This window comes from Dromiciops gliroides, chromosome 1, assembly GCF_019393635.1.
Source record: "Dromiciops gliroides isolate mDroGli1 chromosome 1, mDroGli1.pri, whole genome shotgun sequence".
In the NCBI taxonomy this organism is placed as follows: domain Eukaryota; kingdom Metazoa; phylum Chordata; class Mammalia; order Microbiotheria; family Microbiotheriidae; genus Dromiciops; species Dromiciops gliroides.
In genome coordinates, this window is record NC_057861.1 from 600,056,068 (window position 1) to 600,075,153 (window position 19,086).

The window sequence follows — 19,086 nt, forward strand, 5'->3', positions numbered from 1 at the left end:
ACCCTAGTGAGGTAGGCATTATTCCCATAATAATATAACTCATTTAGGTAGTGAGTACCTTAAGGTGTAAAACAAAGAGCCTTAAGCCTCACGGCAGCCCAGTGAAGTAAATAGTGCTAGTGTTATTTGCTTTTTACAAAATAATAACTCATTTAATGTTTTATGGCTTGCTTTAAGTTTTACAAAATGCCTTCTTCAAATATGGAAAAAGGAAGCCAGGGTTTCATATTATCCTAGATTTAGAGTTAGAAGTCTCGTTAGGTATCATCCAATTCAACTCTTTACTTTAAAATTTTTCTTTATATTATGAACTTTATGAACTAATAACGATAAACTAGTCAATATACAAACAGAAGAGACTTGTATATGAAACAGAACTCGTGTAGTTTTTTTAAGTGTATGTTAAATTTAACCTGACAGCAACAAAATCACCTTGTTTGTTTCTGTCCTTTTCTGAATTTCCTTCTGATCCCTTAATTAAAAAGTTTCGTTGATGGTCTTTTCTTTTTCTTTTGCATCACCCCCACCTTCTTTTTTTTTTTTTAAGTGTGGCAATGGGGGTTAAGTGACTTGCCCAGGGTCACACAGCTAGTAAGTGTTAAGTGTCTGAGGCCGGATTTGAACCCAGGTACTCCTGTCTCCAGGGCCGGTGCTCTATCCACTGCACCACCTAGCTGCCCCTTCACCCCCACCTTCTAACAAATAAGTATAGTTAAGCAAACCAAATCAACACATTGATCAATGTCTGAGAACTTATGCTTTATTCTACCTCATTCAATCTCTGCCAAGAGGTGGGAAACATCTTCATGGTCAGCCTACTGAAGTTTTAATTGGTCACTTCATTGGCCAGAGTTCCAAAGTCCAACCTTCTCATTTTATAGATAACTGACATTGACATAGTCTTTGTTTGCAAAGTTCTTTCTTCAAATAACCCCAACAGTACTCTGAGTTCGAGTATAATTATTTCCATTTTTAGAGATAAGGATATTGAATCTCTGAAAGATGAAGTAACTTGCCCAACATCACAAACTTGGAAAGTGTCTGAGGTGGAATTAGAACCCAGTCTCATGATTTCTAATTCTTCACCCCTTTCATCATACTGGGTTGTTCCATTATTTTAGGGATGTGGAAACTCTGGCACACTGGGGCTAAAATGACTTGCCTAAGGACATACAGCTGGAATAATGATAGAAGCAAGACTCAAAATGGGGGTTCCTAATCCCAACGTGACCAGGCTCACCGCACCACAATGCAAATCATGCTAAGCTTCCACCTACCCTGGTATAGGGGTGATGGGAAAGGAGGCCCACTTCCTTTGATAGGCATAATTGGAAATTAAGGTCTATTTTTTTTTTTGGCGGGGCAATGGGGGTTAAGTGACTTGCCCAGGGTCACACAGCTAGTAAGTGTCAAGTGTCTGAGGCCGCATTTGAACTCAGGTACTCCTGAATCCAGGGCCGGTGCTCTATCCACTGCGCCACCTAGCTGCTCCTCCAAGGTCTATTTTTTATCTATCCACTGCGCCACCTAGCTGCTCCTCCAAGGTCTATTTTTTAAAGCACTAACTGGGGAGCCTCTATTCTCTTCCACTTTCTTCTGAAGTGGAAAGGGGTGCCAGCGATGGACTTCACATTCAACAAATAATTGTGAAATGAATAAAAGAGAGGAGACAGGGGAGCAGATCCCTCCAACTAGATTAGTGTCCTGACCCAATCAACTCCCGTGAAATTTCTTACTTTTTCTCTGGGGCTAGTCACTGGTTGGATCCCATGTTCCCTACTCTTCCAAGTCCTGTCACTGGTCAGACTTCTTCAGTTTACCCTAAATTCTGAACCTGGCCTGGTCCTCTGTGTGTATTCCAAGCCTCCAAGGTACCAAGGTACCAACTCATACTTGGGAGATGCAGAATGGCCTTGAACCTTCTGGAGTCAAAGCCTTGTTTCCTGCTTCGACCCACCCTATTCCTTCTCCTTATCCCTCTCCCTTTCCCTCATCCTCCAGACACTTCCTTTCCGCCTAATGTGTGAATTCTCTTTTTCAGTGCTAAGCCCCGCTCCTTAATAGGCCTCCCTTAACGTGACCCGCTCTCTGGGTGACTACCTTAATATGAACCCTCCCCTACTGTGCTCCACCCAGTTGTTTCACTCCCTTCGCGACTCCTCCCCTTCGTTTGTTACCCTTCCCTAAAGATGACCGCTCCCCTCACTGTGACCTCTCCCACTCGGAGAGCTGTAGGTGGCAGGTGGTTGTCTTCCCCATCAGAGCAGGCTTCCAGGAGCCTGGCTGATAATCTATATTTTTCTGTGTTACCCCTCCCCATATTGCCTGGTGCCAGGCTCAGCTCTCAGGGGCGCCTTCGCCTTAAATGTCGCAGGATAAACTTGATCCAGTTCAGCCTGGATCGACTCTCCTCTCCTCAGGGTCAGAGAAGGGGCAGCCAATTGTGGAAAGGAAATCGGCGACGTCACCGGCTGCTGGGTAAGCTTGTCGTCGTACACTAAAGCTCAGGGTCCACCTCCGCCCTCGCGCCACCTGCTGCTTCCAGTCCGTTCCCGCCCAACCGTAGACACTCGGCAGGCGAGAGCTAAAGCTGGAGGGGCGGGGAGGACGCAGGAAGAGAGACCGAAGACTGGGGGGGGGGGGCGGGGGGAGGAGGGGAGACAGAAAGACAGAGACCCGAGAGAGACAGAGACAGACACACGGGAGAGAGAAACAGACAAAGACAGGAGAGACACAGAGACAGCGATACGGTAGAGATAGAGACTGGAGAGACAGACGCACGAGAGAGACAGAGACATGGGATAGAGAGAGAGGCAGACAGGGACACGGGAGAGACAGACACGGGATAGAGAGAGAGGCAGACGGGGACACGGGAGAGACAAACACGGGATAGAGAGAGAGGCAGACGGGGACACGGGAGAGACAGAGACCAGAGAGAGACAGACATACGGAAGAGACAGAGACCAGAGAGAGACAGACATACGGAAGAGACAGAGACCGAGGGGAGAGAAACACAGGAAAGACTAAGAAAGAGAGACAGAGACCCAGGAGAGACTGAGAGAAACACAGGAGAAACTGAGAGACAAAGACAGGAGAGATACAGACATGAATCAGAAGTAGAGACAGACAGAGACATGTGAGACAGGTAGAGACAGAGAAAGAAAGAAGAGATACAGACAGAGACATGGGAGAGACAGAAAAAGGATACAGACACAGAGAGGCAGGGACAGGCACTGAGACAGGTAGACACATAGTGAAACAAGAGACAATGAGAACACAGAGGCAGACACTGAGATAGAGATGGTGAGACAGAGATGGGCAAAGAGACAAACAGGACAGAGAGACAGAGACAAGAAGAAGACAAAAGTTGAGGAAGACTAAATCAGACATCAAAAGGGAGAAACCAAAAGAAAGAGGGAGTCAAAGTCTGGCACTGAAACAAAGAAATAGGCATAAAGAAGATGAGATATTAGAGCAAATGAGATTGACAAAGATGGAGGGAGACAATCAGGCACAGAGAGGGGTGTTGAGACATAGACCGACGAGGTCAGAAAAGCAGAGATAAAGATTGATAGACAAATGTTTGAGAAACAGACAGACAAAAAAACAAGATGAAAGTGTGTGTGTGGTGGGGGGGGGGGGGGAAGGAGACCAAGAAAGATAAAGAGACACTACCCTAGGGCCATAGACAGAGCAGGAACAGAGACAAGGAGACAAAAATTGAGAGATAAGTCAAAATTTGAGAGAAACAAAGATAGTGGGAGAAAGATAGGGAAAGGAGTGAAAGTTTCAGGCCCAGAAAGAAGGTGACTAGGACAAACCAAGAGAACCAGGGAGAGAGACATAGAGAATATCATGGAAAGAAAGGAGAAAGAAAGGAAGATGTAGCTGGAGGTGAGGACAAGGAGAGATTGAAATCAGGCACTCAGACTGGAGAGATGTTGGGTCCTCAGTGAATCTGGATCTATGTGGCCTTATAGCTAACACCTAATATATGCTTTTTAGGGAAGTATGGGTCTGAAGGTTTGGGTTTTTTTGTTTGTTTTCAATTCTTTTTTTTTTCAGTCAGCAAAATCTGCCTTCTCACCTCCCCCAACCCCACCCCTCACATGAGAACAAAAGAAAAAAATCCCATTACAAATGTATATCATTAAGCAAAACAAATGTCCACATTGGCTACTTCCAACAAAAAAAAAGCCTCATTCTTCACTCTTGAATCCTTCACCTCTCTATATGGAGGTGAGTAGTATGTTTCATCATTACTCCTGTGGAATTGTGGTTGGTCCTGTTCTGTTTCTGTTCACTCTGCATCTGTTCATATAAGTCTTCCCAGGTTTCTCTGAAACTATCCCATTTATCATTTCTTTTTTTTTAAAATAAAAGTATTTTATTATTTTCCTGTTACATGTAAAGACAGCTTTCAGCATTTGTTTACATAAGATTTCCAATTTCCAATTTTTCTCCCTCCCCCAGACAGCAGGTAATCTGATATAGGTGTTTTATATATTTATACACTCACACACACACACACACACACACACATACATACACATATACATAGCAACATTAAACATATTTCTGCATCAGTCATGCTATAAGAGAAGAATCAGAGCAATAAGGAAAAACCTGAAAATAGAAAAACAACAGCACCAAAACCAAAAGAAATAGTATGGTTCAATCAGCATCCATATTCCACAGTTCTTTTTTTTTTTTTCTGGATTTGGAAAGCCTTTTCCATCATGAGTCCCCTGGAACTTTCTTGTACCATTGTATTGGTGAGAAGAATCCAGTCTATCACAGTTGATCAACACATAATGTTGATGACCATTTATCATTTCTTATAGCACAAATAGTATTCCGTCACATTTATAAACCATAACATACTCATCCATTTCCAATTTAAGGGCAGCCTCTCAGATTCCCATTCTTTGCCACCTCAAAAAGAGATGTTAATATTTTTGTGTATACTTGAGAATATTTTTCTTAGGACTAATCCCTCCATTAGTCTATTCTCACTCTAATTACCCTTCCTCCTTTCCCTCCTATTTCCCTCTTGAGTGAAATGACACACACATGTGGATGTGTGTGTCAGTTGCTCCTGTTCCTCCACCTCTTTCCCTCTTCCCCACTCAATGTAATTATTCCTTTTTCCTTCTCTTCCCATTTGATATGTAACAGAACCACTTGGCCTTTTCTAATTAGACTCTATGATCCTTAATGATGGTAGGGTTCAGAGGGGATACATGTATCATATCCCCAAATGTGAACATGAATAATTTATCTTTGTTTAATCAATTATCATTGTTCATGTTTACTTTTTTTTTAATGTTTCTCTAAACTCCTGTGTTTGAACTTCAAAATTTCTCTACAACTCTAATCTTTTCATTAGGAATGCTTGGAAGTCTCTGTTAAAAGGTCCATTTCCCCCATATAGTATTATGCTCAGTTTTGCTAAGTCCATTATTCTTGGCTGTAAACCCATATCCTTTGCCTTCTGGAATATTGTATTCCAAGTTCTCTGCTCCTTTAGCATGGTGGTTGCTAAATTTTGTGTAGTCCTGAATATGGCTTCTTGCAGTATTTTTTCCTTTATCTAAAACCTCTGGATTTTGGCTGATATTCCTGGGAATTTTCATTCATTTAAATTATTTCAGGAGGTGACTGGTAGATTTTATTTCCACCTTGTCCTCTGGTTCTAAGAGTTTTGGACAGTTTTAAGATTTCTTGAAATATGATGTCTAGACTCTTATGGGGGGTGGCGTTATGGTTTTCAGACAGTATGATGATTCTCACATTTTTTTTCTCCTTGATCTTTTTCAGGTCAGTTGTTTTCATCAATTCTTATTGTCACAACTTTTCTCATATATGTTCCTTTCTCTCCTCTGACACTGCTACCATCTTGGTGCAGGCCCTCATCACCTTATTTATGCTTGAACTGTCTTGTCTCTCTGCGTCAAGTCTCTCTTCTAGTCTGTATTCCACCCAGATGTTTTCTTAAATTCATTCCCCTAAAGCACAAAGTCTGATCATGTCATCCCACTGCCCCCTACTTAGTAAACTCCAGTGGCTCACTATTACCTCCAGGATCAATTTGAAATTCTCTGGTTTTTTAAACTCTTCGGAACCTGGCTCCTTCCTACTTTTCTGGTCATCTTATACCTTAGAAAGTATTCTATGGGGGGCAGCTAGGTGGCACAGTGGATAAAGCATTGACCCTGGAATTCAGGAGGACCTGAGTTCAAATCTGACCTCAGACACTTGACGCGTACTAGCTGTGTGACCTTGAGCAAGTCACTTAACCTTCATTGCCTTGCCCCCCCCCCCCAAAAAAAAGGATTCAATGATACAGGGAACTTGTTCCTCAAGAATGACACTCCATCTGAGTCCATGCTTTTTTGTTGACTGCCTTTCATTCCTGGAATTCTCTACCTACTCAGCTCCATCTCTTGGCTTCCCTCAAGGTTCAGCTTTTATCTCTCTTTCTCAGGCCCCTGTCCTCCATTGCTAGTGCCTTCCCTCTGTTTATTTTCTCCAATTTATCTTGTATATATCTTGTATGTATGTAAAGGTTTGCATGTTTTCTCCCCCATTAGAATGTGAACTTCTTCTTTTTTTTTTTTTTTGGTGAGGCAATTGGGGTTAAGTGATTTGCCCAAGGTCACACAGCTAGTAAGTGTTAAGTGTCTGAGGCTGGCTTTGAACTCAGGTCCTCCTGACTTCAGGGCCAGTGCTCTATCCACTGTGCCACCTAGCTGCCCTTCTTTTTTTTTTAGTGAGGCAATTGGGGTTAAGTGACTTGCCTAGGGTCACACAGCTAGTAAGTGTTAAGTGTCTGAGGCCGGATTTGAACTCAGGTACTCCTGAATCCAGGACCAGTGCTCTATCCACTGCACCACCTAGCTGCCCCCAGAATGTGAACTTCTTGATGGCAGGGATCAGGTTTTTTAAAGTTTTTCTTCATAGCCCCAGTGTTTACACAGTGCCTGGCACATAAGATGTGCTTAATAAATGCTTGTTGATTGACTCAACTTGCCTAATGATTCCCCAAACAAGGATGCCCTAAATTCAAGACTACCAAGTTTTTGTTCAGTCATGTCTGACTCTTTGTGACCCTATTTAGGGTTTTCTTGGCAGAGATACTGGGGTGGTTTGCCATTCCTTCCTCCAGCTCATTTAACAGATGAGGAAACTGAGGCAAACAGGATTAATCGACTTGTTGTCCAGGGTCATACAGCTAGTATGGGTCTGAGGTCGGATTTGAACTCAGGTCTTTTTGATTCCAGGTCTGGCGCTCCATACCCTGTAGCTGCCCCACTAGGTTTAGAGCCACTCAAAATCATAGCTCACAAGCTCCCACTGATGTGTTTACTTTTACTAGTCAGCCAGAGGATACAGTTAGCTAAAAGCAAAGTGATTTAATATAAGCATATCAATAAAGCATTACCCCGTAGTAAAACCTTAGACATACACTCCTACAAATGTACAAATCATTAGCGGGAAGTGTGGATGCACCCATGGAACACATGTGGGGAGGGACATATGTGTGGGATATTGTGGCAGGGCACACATGTAGAGAGTCACATACAAAACATGTAGCCAGGATGCATGTGTGGAAGAACAAATGGAGCCTCTGATGCTACAAGGCTGATGTCATCTTGCTGTCCTTGGCACATCTGCTCCCTATTGTTGTTTAGTGGCACAAAGTCTCTGCTAGGTACTCTTCCTTGATGGTCCCAGGTGGCCACTAGAGGTCCACTGAGCATGATGATGGGTGATTCTTTTTCCACCTTCTGGCTCCAGGAGGGCTCCTTGGCTGAGGTTCTACTGTTGTTTGTCCTTCGTTCTTGAAGAGGACCAGTGACATCAAGAGGGTGATGTCAGTCTACTTTGTCATAAACAGAGGACTGGGCTGTGCCGATGCTACTTAAGTTTATAGTACAGAGGCCTTTTCCTATCTTATGGGTCTTTTAGAAAGGTATACCCCAATCATCGGAGTAAGGAAAAAATCCTTGCTCAAAAAGTCTTTGCTAGAATAAGTATTTTCTCCCCCAAAGGAGACAGATTGTCCTAGGAACCAAGCTCTCTGGAACACAGAATGGGTCTATCCAATTAGTGCCTTTGGGTTTAAATTTATGTTTCTAAACTTTACTTCTGCTCACCAAAGGTAGGGGTCTTTGTCAGAGGCCTGGCTTCACTCTTAGGGTTAGAAGTTCTTTGTGGCCCCCAGTTTAATTTACAAATGATAAATTGTACCCAGTCAACATCATTAGAAGCTGCCTTTCAAAAAAACCAAAACAAACTGTCAAGGGTTATTTGACTTGGTGGGGTTGTGGTACCCCCAGTTTCTCAATTCCAAGATTTTTTTGGTCTTCAGCGAAAATTGATAGTGGGGGAGGGGGGAAGAACTATACCAGAACAAAGGAAAACCTAAGAGCCAAGGTCATTCTTTTTCTTTCTTTATTTTTTTGGTGGGGGCAATGAGGATTAAGTGACTTGCCCAGGTCACACAGCTAGTAAGTGTCAAGTGTCTGAGGCCGGATTTGAACTCAGGTCCTCCTGAATCCCGGGCTGGTGCTTTATCCACTTTGTCACCTAGCTGCCCTCATTCTTTTCTTCTAGCTTAGCCACATTTTTAAAAAAAAGAATGTACATATGTTTTTGAAGCCCTTGTCCTAAATATATTTTCCCTTTATTCTTTAGTAAAGCTTTATGACTGCCATCATGCCTTGCATTAAAGGAGACTTTACTGACACCTTTCCCTAAGGGTTGGAGGGAACATTCAATTTCCTCAGTGGTCTAGGGTAGACAAAGAAAAACAAAAAGCTAAGAAACTCAGAAAAGGAGCCTTGAAGTTTAGGGACATTTCTTCACAGTATCCCCTCTGAAAGTTTGCTAACTCTCAGACTAACCTGTAATCAATCTCTTTATGTTTTGTTAGTTTCTTTATATGTTATTTTTCACCATTAGAATATAAACTCCTCGAAGGCAGCCACTGTCAATGCCACATTTTTGTATCTCTAGCATTTAGCAGAGGACAGAGCCACATAATCAGTGCTCAGTGTATGCTCTACCTATGTATCTATTTTATCTGTATATCTGTCTTCTCCCTCTTCATTTCCTTCTCCCTCCTCCCTCTCTCTCTCTCTTCCATATCCTAACTCTAGTCCAAGTTTGATCTCTAATTTGTGGCTTGATCCCTACCCTAACCCAAACTGCTGCCTCTCTGTCTCTTGTTTTTTCTTCTGATACCCTAATTCTTCCATTATGCACCCTATTTTCTAAGTATCTGAACCACCCCTTAAATATATCATAATCTTCCTTCTATCTTGGACCTTAATCTCAAACCTAACCACAACTCTAGTCTTAGCACACCTAGTTTGGCGTATTTTTTCAAGGGAGGCAGTGTTGTATGTTGGGAAGAGCGTTGGACACAGAAGATTTGAGTTTGAAACCTGGCCCTATTATCTACTATGAGACCTTGGACAAATCGGCAAACCCTCCTATACCTTAGTCTACATGAATTTCTGTGGTTATTGCTGCCAGGGAGACCAATCTTGTGGTGATGTTCCTTTTTAAATTTAACTAATCTGGTCCTCAGATAAGTCATACTGATCACCGAGTCTGTATTTGAAGCCTTTTCAACTTAATAGGACCTTTTCAGAGCTTGAACCATTGGCACAACTCTCAAGAATTTGGGTCATCTTCATACCACAATGAGGCCTACTGGGGGACTAATTCTCACCATAATATTTATATACTATTATTCACTAACACTGAATCATGTCCAATAATTGTCCTAAATCATTCCTGACTATAGCCCATACCCAGAGCCAGTTTGTGTCAGAACTGTGGAGTGGTGAAAACAAATTTTGGTGCTCTAAGCCTTCTTGGACCCCCAGACATTTAACCAGGGCTCAGTGTTCTAATTCAGTTCATGCTGAGGTGTTGCTATCACACCCCAAGAATTATGGGATTTCATAGTTGAAAGGGACCTCAGAGGCCAACTTATTCAACCTACACTTGAATAAGAATTTGCAATCCTAGCTGGTTCAAGCTGGTTCTTTTATTAGTCCATCTTTCCCTTTATTTTACAATCCCTAACCATCTTCTTTGTTTTCACTGAGACCTCTATTCCCTTAACCCTTTAGTGCTTTCCCAGACCTTTCTCTTGCTCTTTTGTCCAACCACCAATCTTGCCTTGCCAAACCTCAACTCTGGATTACTGCCAATCTCAACCTCCTTTGCTCCTATGCACCTACTGAAAGAAGCTGTAGGAAATCATGAAGCCATGTTGACTGAGTCTACTACAAACATCTTCCAGTCTCAACTGGGCCCTTACTGCAGAATGGTAAACATTCCTTCCTTATTAATTCACTATTCTGCTCTGTAGCAGCTGCCGAAAATGTTCTTGTTTCTCCTTAAGCCTTCCATGACACTTCCCTCCCTTGACCCTCTCAGCTAAGGACTTCACCTTATACCTGAATGAAATATTGAACTCATTTTCTGAAAGCTCCCTCTTCTCTTTTCCTCCTCATCACATCATTTAGATGTCTTCCCTACTATTTTTTCCTTCACTCCAGTCTCAGAAAAAGGTGTTGCTTCTCTTTGCCAAGGCCAACCCCTCTACATGCAGCCTTGATCCCATTCCCACCTCCCAACTTCTCCAGCAAATTTCTCCTATCATTCCTACTCTCTTATCTTTAATATCTCCCTATTTACTGGGCTTCTACACTGATGCCTACTACAAGCAGCTCAGGTTTCCCTCATCCTTAAACACACACACACACACACACACACACACACACACACACACACACACACACACACCCCAAACAGAAAAACTAAAACATCACTTGAACCTATTATTCCCACTAGTTATCAATTCTGTCTCTCTTCTTCTTCATGGCTAAACTCCTTGAGAAAATCATCTACAATCAGTGCCTTCACTTTGTTATCTTTCAATTCTAAACTGTCTCTGCAGTCGGATTCTGACTTCATCATTCAAGTTAAACTGTTCTCTCCAAAGTCTCTCCAATGACCCCTTAATTGCTAAAGCTAATGACCATATTCTTAGCCTCTTGACCTCTTTTTCAGACTCACCTCCTGTTAACCACTTTCTCCTCCTGGATACTCTGAGCTCTTTGGGGTTTTGTGACACTGATCTCTATTGCTGGTTCCTCATCCACATTGCACCTACTAACCTTGAGTCAGTTCCCAATGGCTGTCTTGAAGCATCTTCACAAAGAGTTCTTAACTTGGGATCCATAAACTTGTTTTAAAATTTTTTGTTAACTACATTTCAATATAATTGTTTCTTCTGTAATGTTATGTATTCAATTTATGCAATTAAATACCTTATTCCAAGAAGGAATCCATAGGTTTCATTGGACTGCTAAAGCGGTCCATGACACAAAAGGTTAAGAACTCTATACTATCTTAGTTGGTGATATCCTTGACTTACATGAGTTCCATGATTATATCTATGCAGATGATTCTCAGATCTATATATCCATCCTTAGTCTCTCTTCTGGATAATCACCCATCACCAACTGCTTCTTTGACATCTCAGACTGGATATCCCAGAGACATCTCAGATTCAAAATGTACAGGTAGCTAGGTGTTGATTTAAGAATGATTTAGTACAAGAATTGGACATGATTCAGTGTTAGTGAATAGTAGTATATAAAGATTATGGTGAGACTTAGTCTCCCAGGGGATTATGTACTGTGATACTTGGAGTCAAGATGGCCTGAATTTGAATCCTGCCTCAGACAGCTGAGTAACTTTGGGCAAATCACTTAACTTCTCTCAGGTTTAGTTTCATTATCTGTAAAATGGGGATAATAATAATTCCTACCTTAGATTCATTGTTAGGATCAAATGAGATAATGTAAAGTGCTTTGAAAACCTTAAAGTACTATATACACATTGTCATTATTTCCAAAATAGTACTCATTATCTTTTCCCCAGAAAACCCTCCCCTTTTTAAAGCACCATCATCTTCTTAATCCTCCAATTGTCCTTGTAACCTTGGAGTTATATTCAATTCCACTTACTCACCCTATGTAGGCAATCCATTGCCAAATATTATTGTTTATACCTTTGCAACAACTCATAAACATCCTCTTTTCTCTAATGACTTGGTCATGACCCTAGTTCAGGCTCTCATCTTACTCTTGGTCTATTACAATAGCCGGTTCTGGTTGTTTTCTCTCATGTCTCTTCCCACCTCCACTCAGCAGCCATGATGATTTTTTTCTGAATTATAGATCTGGCCATGTGACCCAGTAAGCTCCAGGGGCTCCCTATTAGCTCCAGGATCAAATAGAAATTGTTTTGATTTTAAAGTTCTTCATAACTTGGCCCCTTCCTACTTTTCAATTCTATTTCCCTGTACTCCATATACTCTGTTAACCAGCAATGCTGGCCTACTTGCAGTTTCTCACATGACACTTCCCAGCTCTGTACCTTTTCCACTGGTGATTCTTCATCTCTGGAACACTCTATCTCATGAGTTAGTTTTTCTTTGTATCGAGCTCTTTTGCAACTTCTATTATTCCTAGTTCTGCCTTCTAGGGTCACTAAGAACAAGTCTAACACTTCTATGTGACAGCCCTTCAAATAACTAAGACTATGTTCCAACAAGACTTCTTGTCTCCCAGTTAAACATCTCTAGTTCTTTTTTTTTTTTTTGGCAAGGCAATTGGGGTTAAGTGACTTGCCCAGGGTCACACAGCTAGTAAGTGTTAAGTGTCTGAGGCTGGATTTGAACTCAGGTCCTCCTGAATCCAGGGCCAGTGCTCTATCCACTGCACCACCTAGCTGCCCCTCTCTAGTTCTTTCAAGCAAGTTCTAATATACCATGGTCTCAATTCCCTTCACTAATCCAGGTTACCTTCTTCTGGACATACTCTAGCTTGTCAATATTTTTTCCTAAAACATAGTTTCCAGAACTGAACACAGTACTCTTACCAGGACACAATATGGGAAGACTATCACTCCTCTTGTTTTAGACATCATGTAGCCTAGGATTGCATTAGCTCTTTTGGCTGTTGACTCATACTAACTGTTGAGTCCATTAAAATCCTCAAGTCTCTTTCACACAGGTTTTTTTAGTCAAGCCTTCCTTAAACTATACTTATAAAGTTGATTTCCTGAATTCCAACTGTGGAACTTTACATTTGAATTTAAATGAAATTTTATTATATTTGAACCATTGTTTTAAGGTCTCAAGATCTTTTTGGATTCTGACTCTTGCTATCTAGTGGGTAAGCTATCCCATCCAGCTTTGTGTTACCTGTAGTTTTGACAAACATGCCTTTTATAGCTTCATCTAATTGTTGACAAAAAGGTTGAATAGCATTGGAACCATTCTCTAGAGATTTTCCATCAAGTTGTCATCTACTTATGAATGACTACTAATTACTCTGGGTTCATTCGACTAGTTTTGAAATCACCTGTGTATTTACATCTAACCCTTTTCTCAATCATGCCCAGAAAATTAAGATAATTATGAAATATTTTTTAAGTGCTGCTTCTTTTTTTTTTTTGGTGAGGCATTTGGGCTTGTGACTTGCCCAGGGTCACACAGCTAGTAAGTGTCAAGGGTCTGAAGCCAGAATTGAACTCAGGCCCTCCTGAATCCAGGGCTGGTGCTCTATCCACTGTGCCACCTAGCTGCCCCATTAAATGCTTTTTAAAAATTTATGTCTACAGCATTCACTTGATCTATCATTCCAATAACCTTGTCAAAAAAGAAAATGAACTTAATCTGGCATGACCTGCTCTGGATGAAGCCATACTGGCCTTTTTAATGATTACTGCTTTCCTTTCTGATTTATTATTTATCTCAGGGTCCAGGATGATGATAATCTGGTGACAGAGAAAGAGAAGACAATCATTTACCCTCTCTAAATTTCTGATACTAGCTGTGTGACTGTGGGCAAGGTACTTAACTTCTTTGGTGCTTAGTTTTCTCATTTTTAGAATGAGGAGGTTGGGGTTGGGGTTAGAATGAGGAGGTTTAGAATGAGGAGGGAGGGTGGTATTGCTTCAGAAAGCACATGTCCCAGAACAGGAAGGTATGTTTAGTTGAGAAGTGAGATCTATAAAACAAGGGAACTGAATTCAACCTCGAAGATCCCTTCTAAGTCTTTTCTCCTAAGAGAGCCATCTTCCCCTCCAACTGAAGTCCATAGAGGTTGTGACCTACTTGCTCAAGGTTGCACAGAAAAGAATTGACAGAGGTAGGAATAAAGATGTCCAGTGTACTTTTCACTGATCTTGGGGTCTCAGACATAACCCCCCCCCTTTAATGCTAAATGTATGTACAGGTGCAGGATGGAGAGAATCTGGAAGAGTCTGGAGGGCTTCATGTGGGAGTACATAATAATTCTCCTTGCAATTTTCCTGGGTTGAGTAGGCCTTACTATGTGTCTGTGGTATGGTGTCAGACATTCTGAAAGGCCAGATGTAGGGTGGGGACAGAATTAGACATTTCCTATTTTTAAATAATTTTGAGATTTAATTTCATTCCCTAGACCAATGCTGAACCCTGGCCAGGAATTTTTGCTTGCTTCGGGGCTTTGAATTGTATGGCTTGGTGGCACAAGAGGCTCACTTACACATGCCAGACAAACTCTAGTGAGTCCATTGGTTGGTAACTCAAGGACAGGGCCACCTCATAGATATTATAATTTCTTGCTTGATAAAAGAGTCTTTCTGGGGGCAGCTAGGTGGCGCAGTGGATAAAGCACCAGCCCTGGATTCCTGGAGGACCTGAGTTCAAATATGGCCTCAGACACTTGATACTTACTAGCTGTGTGACCCTGGGCAAGTCACTTAAGCCTCATTGCCCTGCAAAAAAAAAAAGGGTCTTCCTGCAGGTTTAAGGAAGTCAGAGTACCAACTAATTTGGGTAGCACCCCAGGTGTTAGTCACATGGAGCACTCTCCACAGTTGTCACATAGGATTTGAGTCGCAAGGGGACCTCAGCAGTCATCTAGTCCAATTCATACACACAAGGCATCTCTAGCATGCCATACTCAACAAATAGTTACCTAGCCCCTGCCTGGAGACCTTCACTGCGAGGGAACTCATTTCCTGAGGCAGTCCATCCTGCCTCCACATAGTTCTAATTGCTAAGAAGTTTCCCCTGAAATTATTAAGCCAAAATTTGTCTTTCTACAACTTGCAACCATTGTTCAGAATAAGTGTCATTTCTACATGGCAGCCCTTCAAACACCTGAAACCCAGACACAGTTGTCATGGCCTCCATGAGTCTTCTTGTTTCTAGGTTAACCATCCCTGGTTCCTTTAGCTGATCTTCACATGACATGGATTCAAGACCCTTCACCATCCTGGTTGCCCTCAGAGGCTCCTCAGCTTCTCAGTGCCCTTAAACTGGGGCTCCCAGAACTGAACACAATACTACACATGTAGTCTGACCAAGGCAAATCCAGCTGCTTCTCCATCTTAGTCTTGAGTTCCTAGTCTCTTTTCTCCCAGAATCTAAAAAGTTTATTTACACACTCACTTTTTGGGGGGGAGGGGAGCGGCAGGGAAATGAGGGTTAAGTGACCTGCCCAGGGTCACAGGCTAGTGTCAAGTGTCTAAGGCCGGATTTGAACTCAGGTCCTCCTGAATCCAGGGACAGTGCTTTATCCATTGTGCCACCTAGCTGTCCCATATTTACACACTCTTAAGACCAAACCTCTTTGCCTTAATCCTTATTTGGTCGCTTTTCAGTTGTGTCTGACTTTTTGTGACCCCATTTGGGGTTTTCTTGGTAAAGATACTGAAGTGCTCTGCCATTTCCTTCTCCGGCTCATTTTACAGATAAGGAACTGAGTGTAAACAGGGTTAAATTACTTGCCTAGGGTCACACAGCTAGTAAGTGTCTGAGGCTGGATTCGAACTCAGGAAGATAAGTTTTGGGGACTCCAGGTGTAGTGTTCTGTGCACTATGGTGCCACCTAGCTGCCCCACTCTAATCCTTACTCACTGCTTTCTTCTCTTTTGAACTCCTATTGCATTATACAGTATTAATCTTGGCATTTAGTGGCAATACATTGTTGTACATATGTTTTATGTGTTCACATCTTGTCTCCAGGAGATTGTAAACTCTGAGGATCAGGGACAAAGTGTCATAATTGAATCCCCTGCAGTGGATTAGCATAGAACTGGCGACATAATGCCCACTAATCTCTTGATGAATTATGCATAATTAAAAAAAGATTTCCCCTCTTCAGTAGTCACTGAAGCCTCCCCAACCCCACTTTCCTGTCTCTTTCTACCTTTTCTTCTTTGGCCTCACAAATAACTGCTTTATCCCTCCACATTGAATCAGGTTGCTTTCCTTTTCCAGTGTGTCCCATCACTACCAGATCAAAGTCTCTCTAAAGACAGAAACTCCTTGGACCAAGGGCTCTGAGGGATGGAGACAAATCTGCTCGGGGCAGGGCTGGGATCGATCCTCTCCCCCTCTTGTGAGCTGTAACTCACTTGACTCAGACAAAGGGAATACACAGTGTAATGACTTGAGTGTTTGAAGCACTTTCCTCACTTACCTTGTGAGGCAGGGAGTCTAAGAAGTATCATCCTCATTTTAAAGAGAAAACCAAGGCTCTGAGATTAAACTCAGGTTTTCTGATTGCAAGGACAATGCTCATCCCTACGATATCATCTTATCCCCTCCAATGAGGCTGCATCTACATCAGGTTTTAACTTACCCTGAGCGATGATGGCAGATGTGCTTCACAGGGGTCTGTCTGTCTCTGACTCTTAAGACAACCTGTCCCTTTTTCCTAAGTCCCTCCTTTTGCTCCACCCACTCCCCCTAGCCCTGCCCCCGCAGCCCTGGACACGACAGGCATACACAGGCCAGAGCCTGACTGAGAAGAGAGCCTTTTTCTAGTCGGGGCCATGGCCAGCTCTGCCTTTCCCCCAGGGTTACCGCCTCGGGGTCCTTATTACATCCCAGGGTAAGGTCTCTCCACTGTAAGTACTCCCCTAGCTAAGGTGGTGATGAGATTGAGTGGGGATCTGGGAGTAGTGTGGGAGGGTGGTAATGGTTAAATCAGTGAGATCAGGCCTAGAAGACAGACTGGGGTTGGAAGGACCCAGGACTGGAGCTGCTACTGGGGGAGTGTAGGGACAATGTGGTAGGGAAATTGTGATAGCAATATCCTGGTTCCTGTCCCAGTGGCATGTTGTCATCTCCTTGGTAACAGCTGGAGAACATGGCCACTGAGCCAGCAAGAATCAAAGACCAAAGGCCTCTTAGTTCTGAGATGGGTAACCTCTTTCCTCTTCCCAGCTTCCTTACACTGAAAATGAAAACAAAAAGCTTGACACACTCACCTGTCCCTTGTCATCAAAAGGGACAGTTGAGGGAGGCCTGGCAAATTGTTTTCTTCAGCTTCCATGGAGGGGGGAGTGGCATAGGTGAGTCTGGTGATATCAGATATATGTAGTGATCACAAAGAAAACACATTTGCCACAATAGTATATGGTGGTGGTGGGAAATATAGGATGCTAGAGGCAGGGACTGAGTGGATGAACCCTATACCATAGGTACACTGGACACTGCCCACAACTTGGATTCGGCCTGGGTAAGACCTATGGACAACTGACTGGACAGCTGCTGCTGTCTGGTCCCTCTGGCCTAGCCTGGCCCCCTGCCCAGCGCATGCTTCTGCCCCCGATCAATACTCCTGGACCTCCTAGGGCAGACCAGCAATCCTGGCATGGACATGAGAGGATTAAGTCCAACATGATTCCGGGGTACACAGGTATGGTCATCTCAAATAGAAATATTTGATATTCAGGTATCCACTGGGGGAAAGGAACACATGAATATCATTCTTACCCATTCCAAGCAAGTCCCAGGGAAATGGGCACATGCCCTCAATATTGAGCTCTTTTCCTCACTGCCTTGAAAGGACAGCTCACTTCCTCTTCCCTGGAAAAGGGACTCCCTAATCATCTCCTTCAATATGGCCTTCCAGGCTTTGTGCCCCGCTCTCAGCACATCTTTGCCAAGAGATGCACCCAAGTCTGGACTGAAGCTTTGAGGGACTTCACTAGCCGTCTAGGGACAGGGTATAAAGAGCTGCCAGAGGCTGAGAAGAAGGAGTTGGAGTCTAAGACAGAGGATGAGGAGTCTGAGCCAGAAAAGCACCTGCAACTGGAACTGGAGCCAGGGCAAAAACCTAAAGTGAGGGCTATGACCAAAAGGATGGGAGAGACTTATGAGGGTGGCAGGGTGGGGGTGTCTGGGGATTCAGTTCTTACACTCTTGGGGGAAGCTGTCCAAGGGTCTTTGCTCCCCTAGAACCTAAGGTGTGTGTGAGTGTGTGTGTGAGTGAGTGTGTGTGTGTGTGTGTGAGTGAGAGAGAGAGAGAGACAGAGACAGAGGCCAGATACTCTGATTCTGTCCTCAATTCCCTCTGGTGTCCTCTCAGGCCTCCCCCTATTCCATGGATGACCAAGATCCTGACAAGTTCTTCATCTCAGGTGAGTAATGGGTATGGTGGGGAAGGGGATGGGGGAGGACAGGAGAGTAACAATGGGGAGGATGGAGAACACTCCAGAGGGATGAAGGGAGGGGAGCCCTCCTTTTAGAATCTGGACGTTCCTTTCCTCACAGGGTTTACTGGCTACGTGCCCCGAGCCCGTTTCCACTTCGGCTCTAGTTTCCCTATCCTCACCAATCAGGCTCTGCAGGAATTTGGGCAGATGTGCCCAGGGGCCAGGGGCCAGAGGGACCAGAGGGACCAAAGGGACCAGAAGCCTCTTCCCAGCCTTTCCAGGACCTACTTACAGCATTTAGGCATGGTGCCCTCCTACAGGGGTTATGTGCCAGGTGAGACCTGGGGTGGAAGTTTGAATCAGACTGGGGGGAATGGGGAAAGCTTTGGGGAGCTAGAGGGACAGGACAATAATGGTCCCAAAAGCCTGAGTTAAAGCAGGTTGGGGCTGCTATAGAATATCAGATGGGGTGGGTGGAACATCAGCTCCACATGGAGTTACAAACTGTCAGTTCTTGAAAATCACCTAGTCCAATCTGAGGAACCAAGAGGATTT

The 19,086-nt window shown here is 43.3% G+C and overlaps 1 protein-coding gene across 4 annotated transcripts in view; it reads left to right on the forward strand.

Annotated features, from left to right (window-relative positions):
* Positions 1 to 2,197: 2,197 nt before the first annotated feature.
* FAM166B (family with sequence similarity 166 member B) overlaps positions 2,198 to 19,086 on the forward strand; it is a 31,655-nt gene continuing 14,766 nt past the window's right edge. For 2 of the 4 annotated variants that reach the window (XM_043979415.1, XM_043979412.1), the window contains exons 1-5: positions 2,198 to 2,478; positions 17,575 to 17,792; positions 18,009 to 18,217; positions 18,465 to 18,516; positions 18,650 to 18,865. In XM_043979415.1, coding sequence (XP_043835350.1) covers positions 2,366 to 2,478; positions 17,575 to 17,792; positions 18,009 to 18,217; positions 18,465 to 18,516; positions 18,650 to 18,865 — 808 coding nt within the window. In that variant the 5' untranslated portion in view covers positions 2,198 to 2,365. Of the gene's footprint in view, positions 2,479 to 16,594; positions 16,983 to 17,574; positions 17,793 to 18,008; positions 18,218 to 18,464; positions 18,517 to 18,649; positions 18,866 to 19,086 lie in introns of those variants that run through there. The other 2 variants (XM_043979414.1, XM_043979413.1) reach the window with 1 other exon arrangement.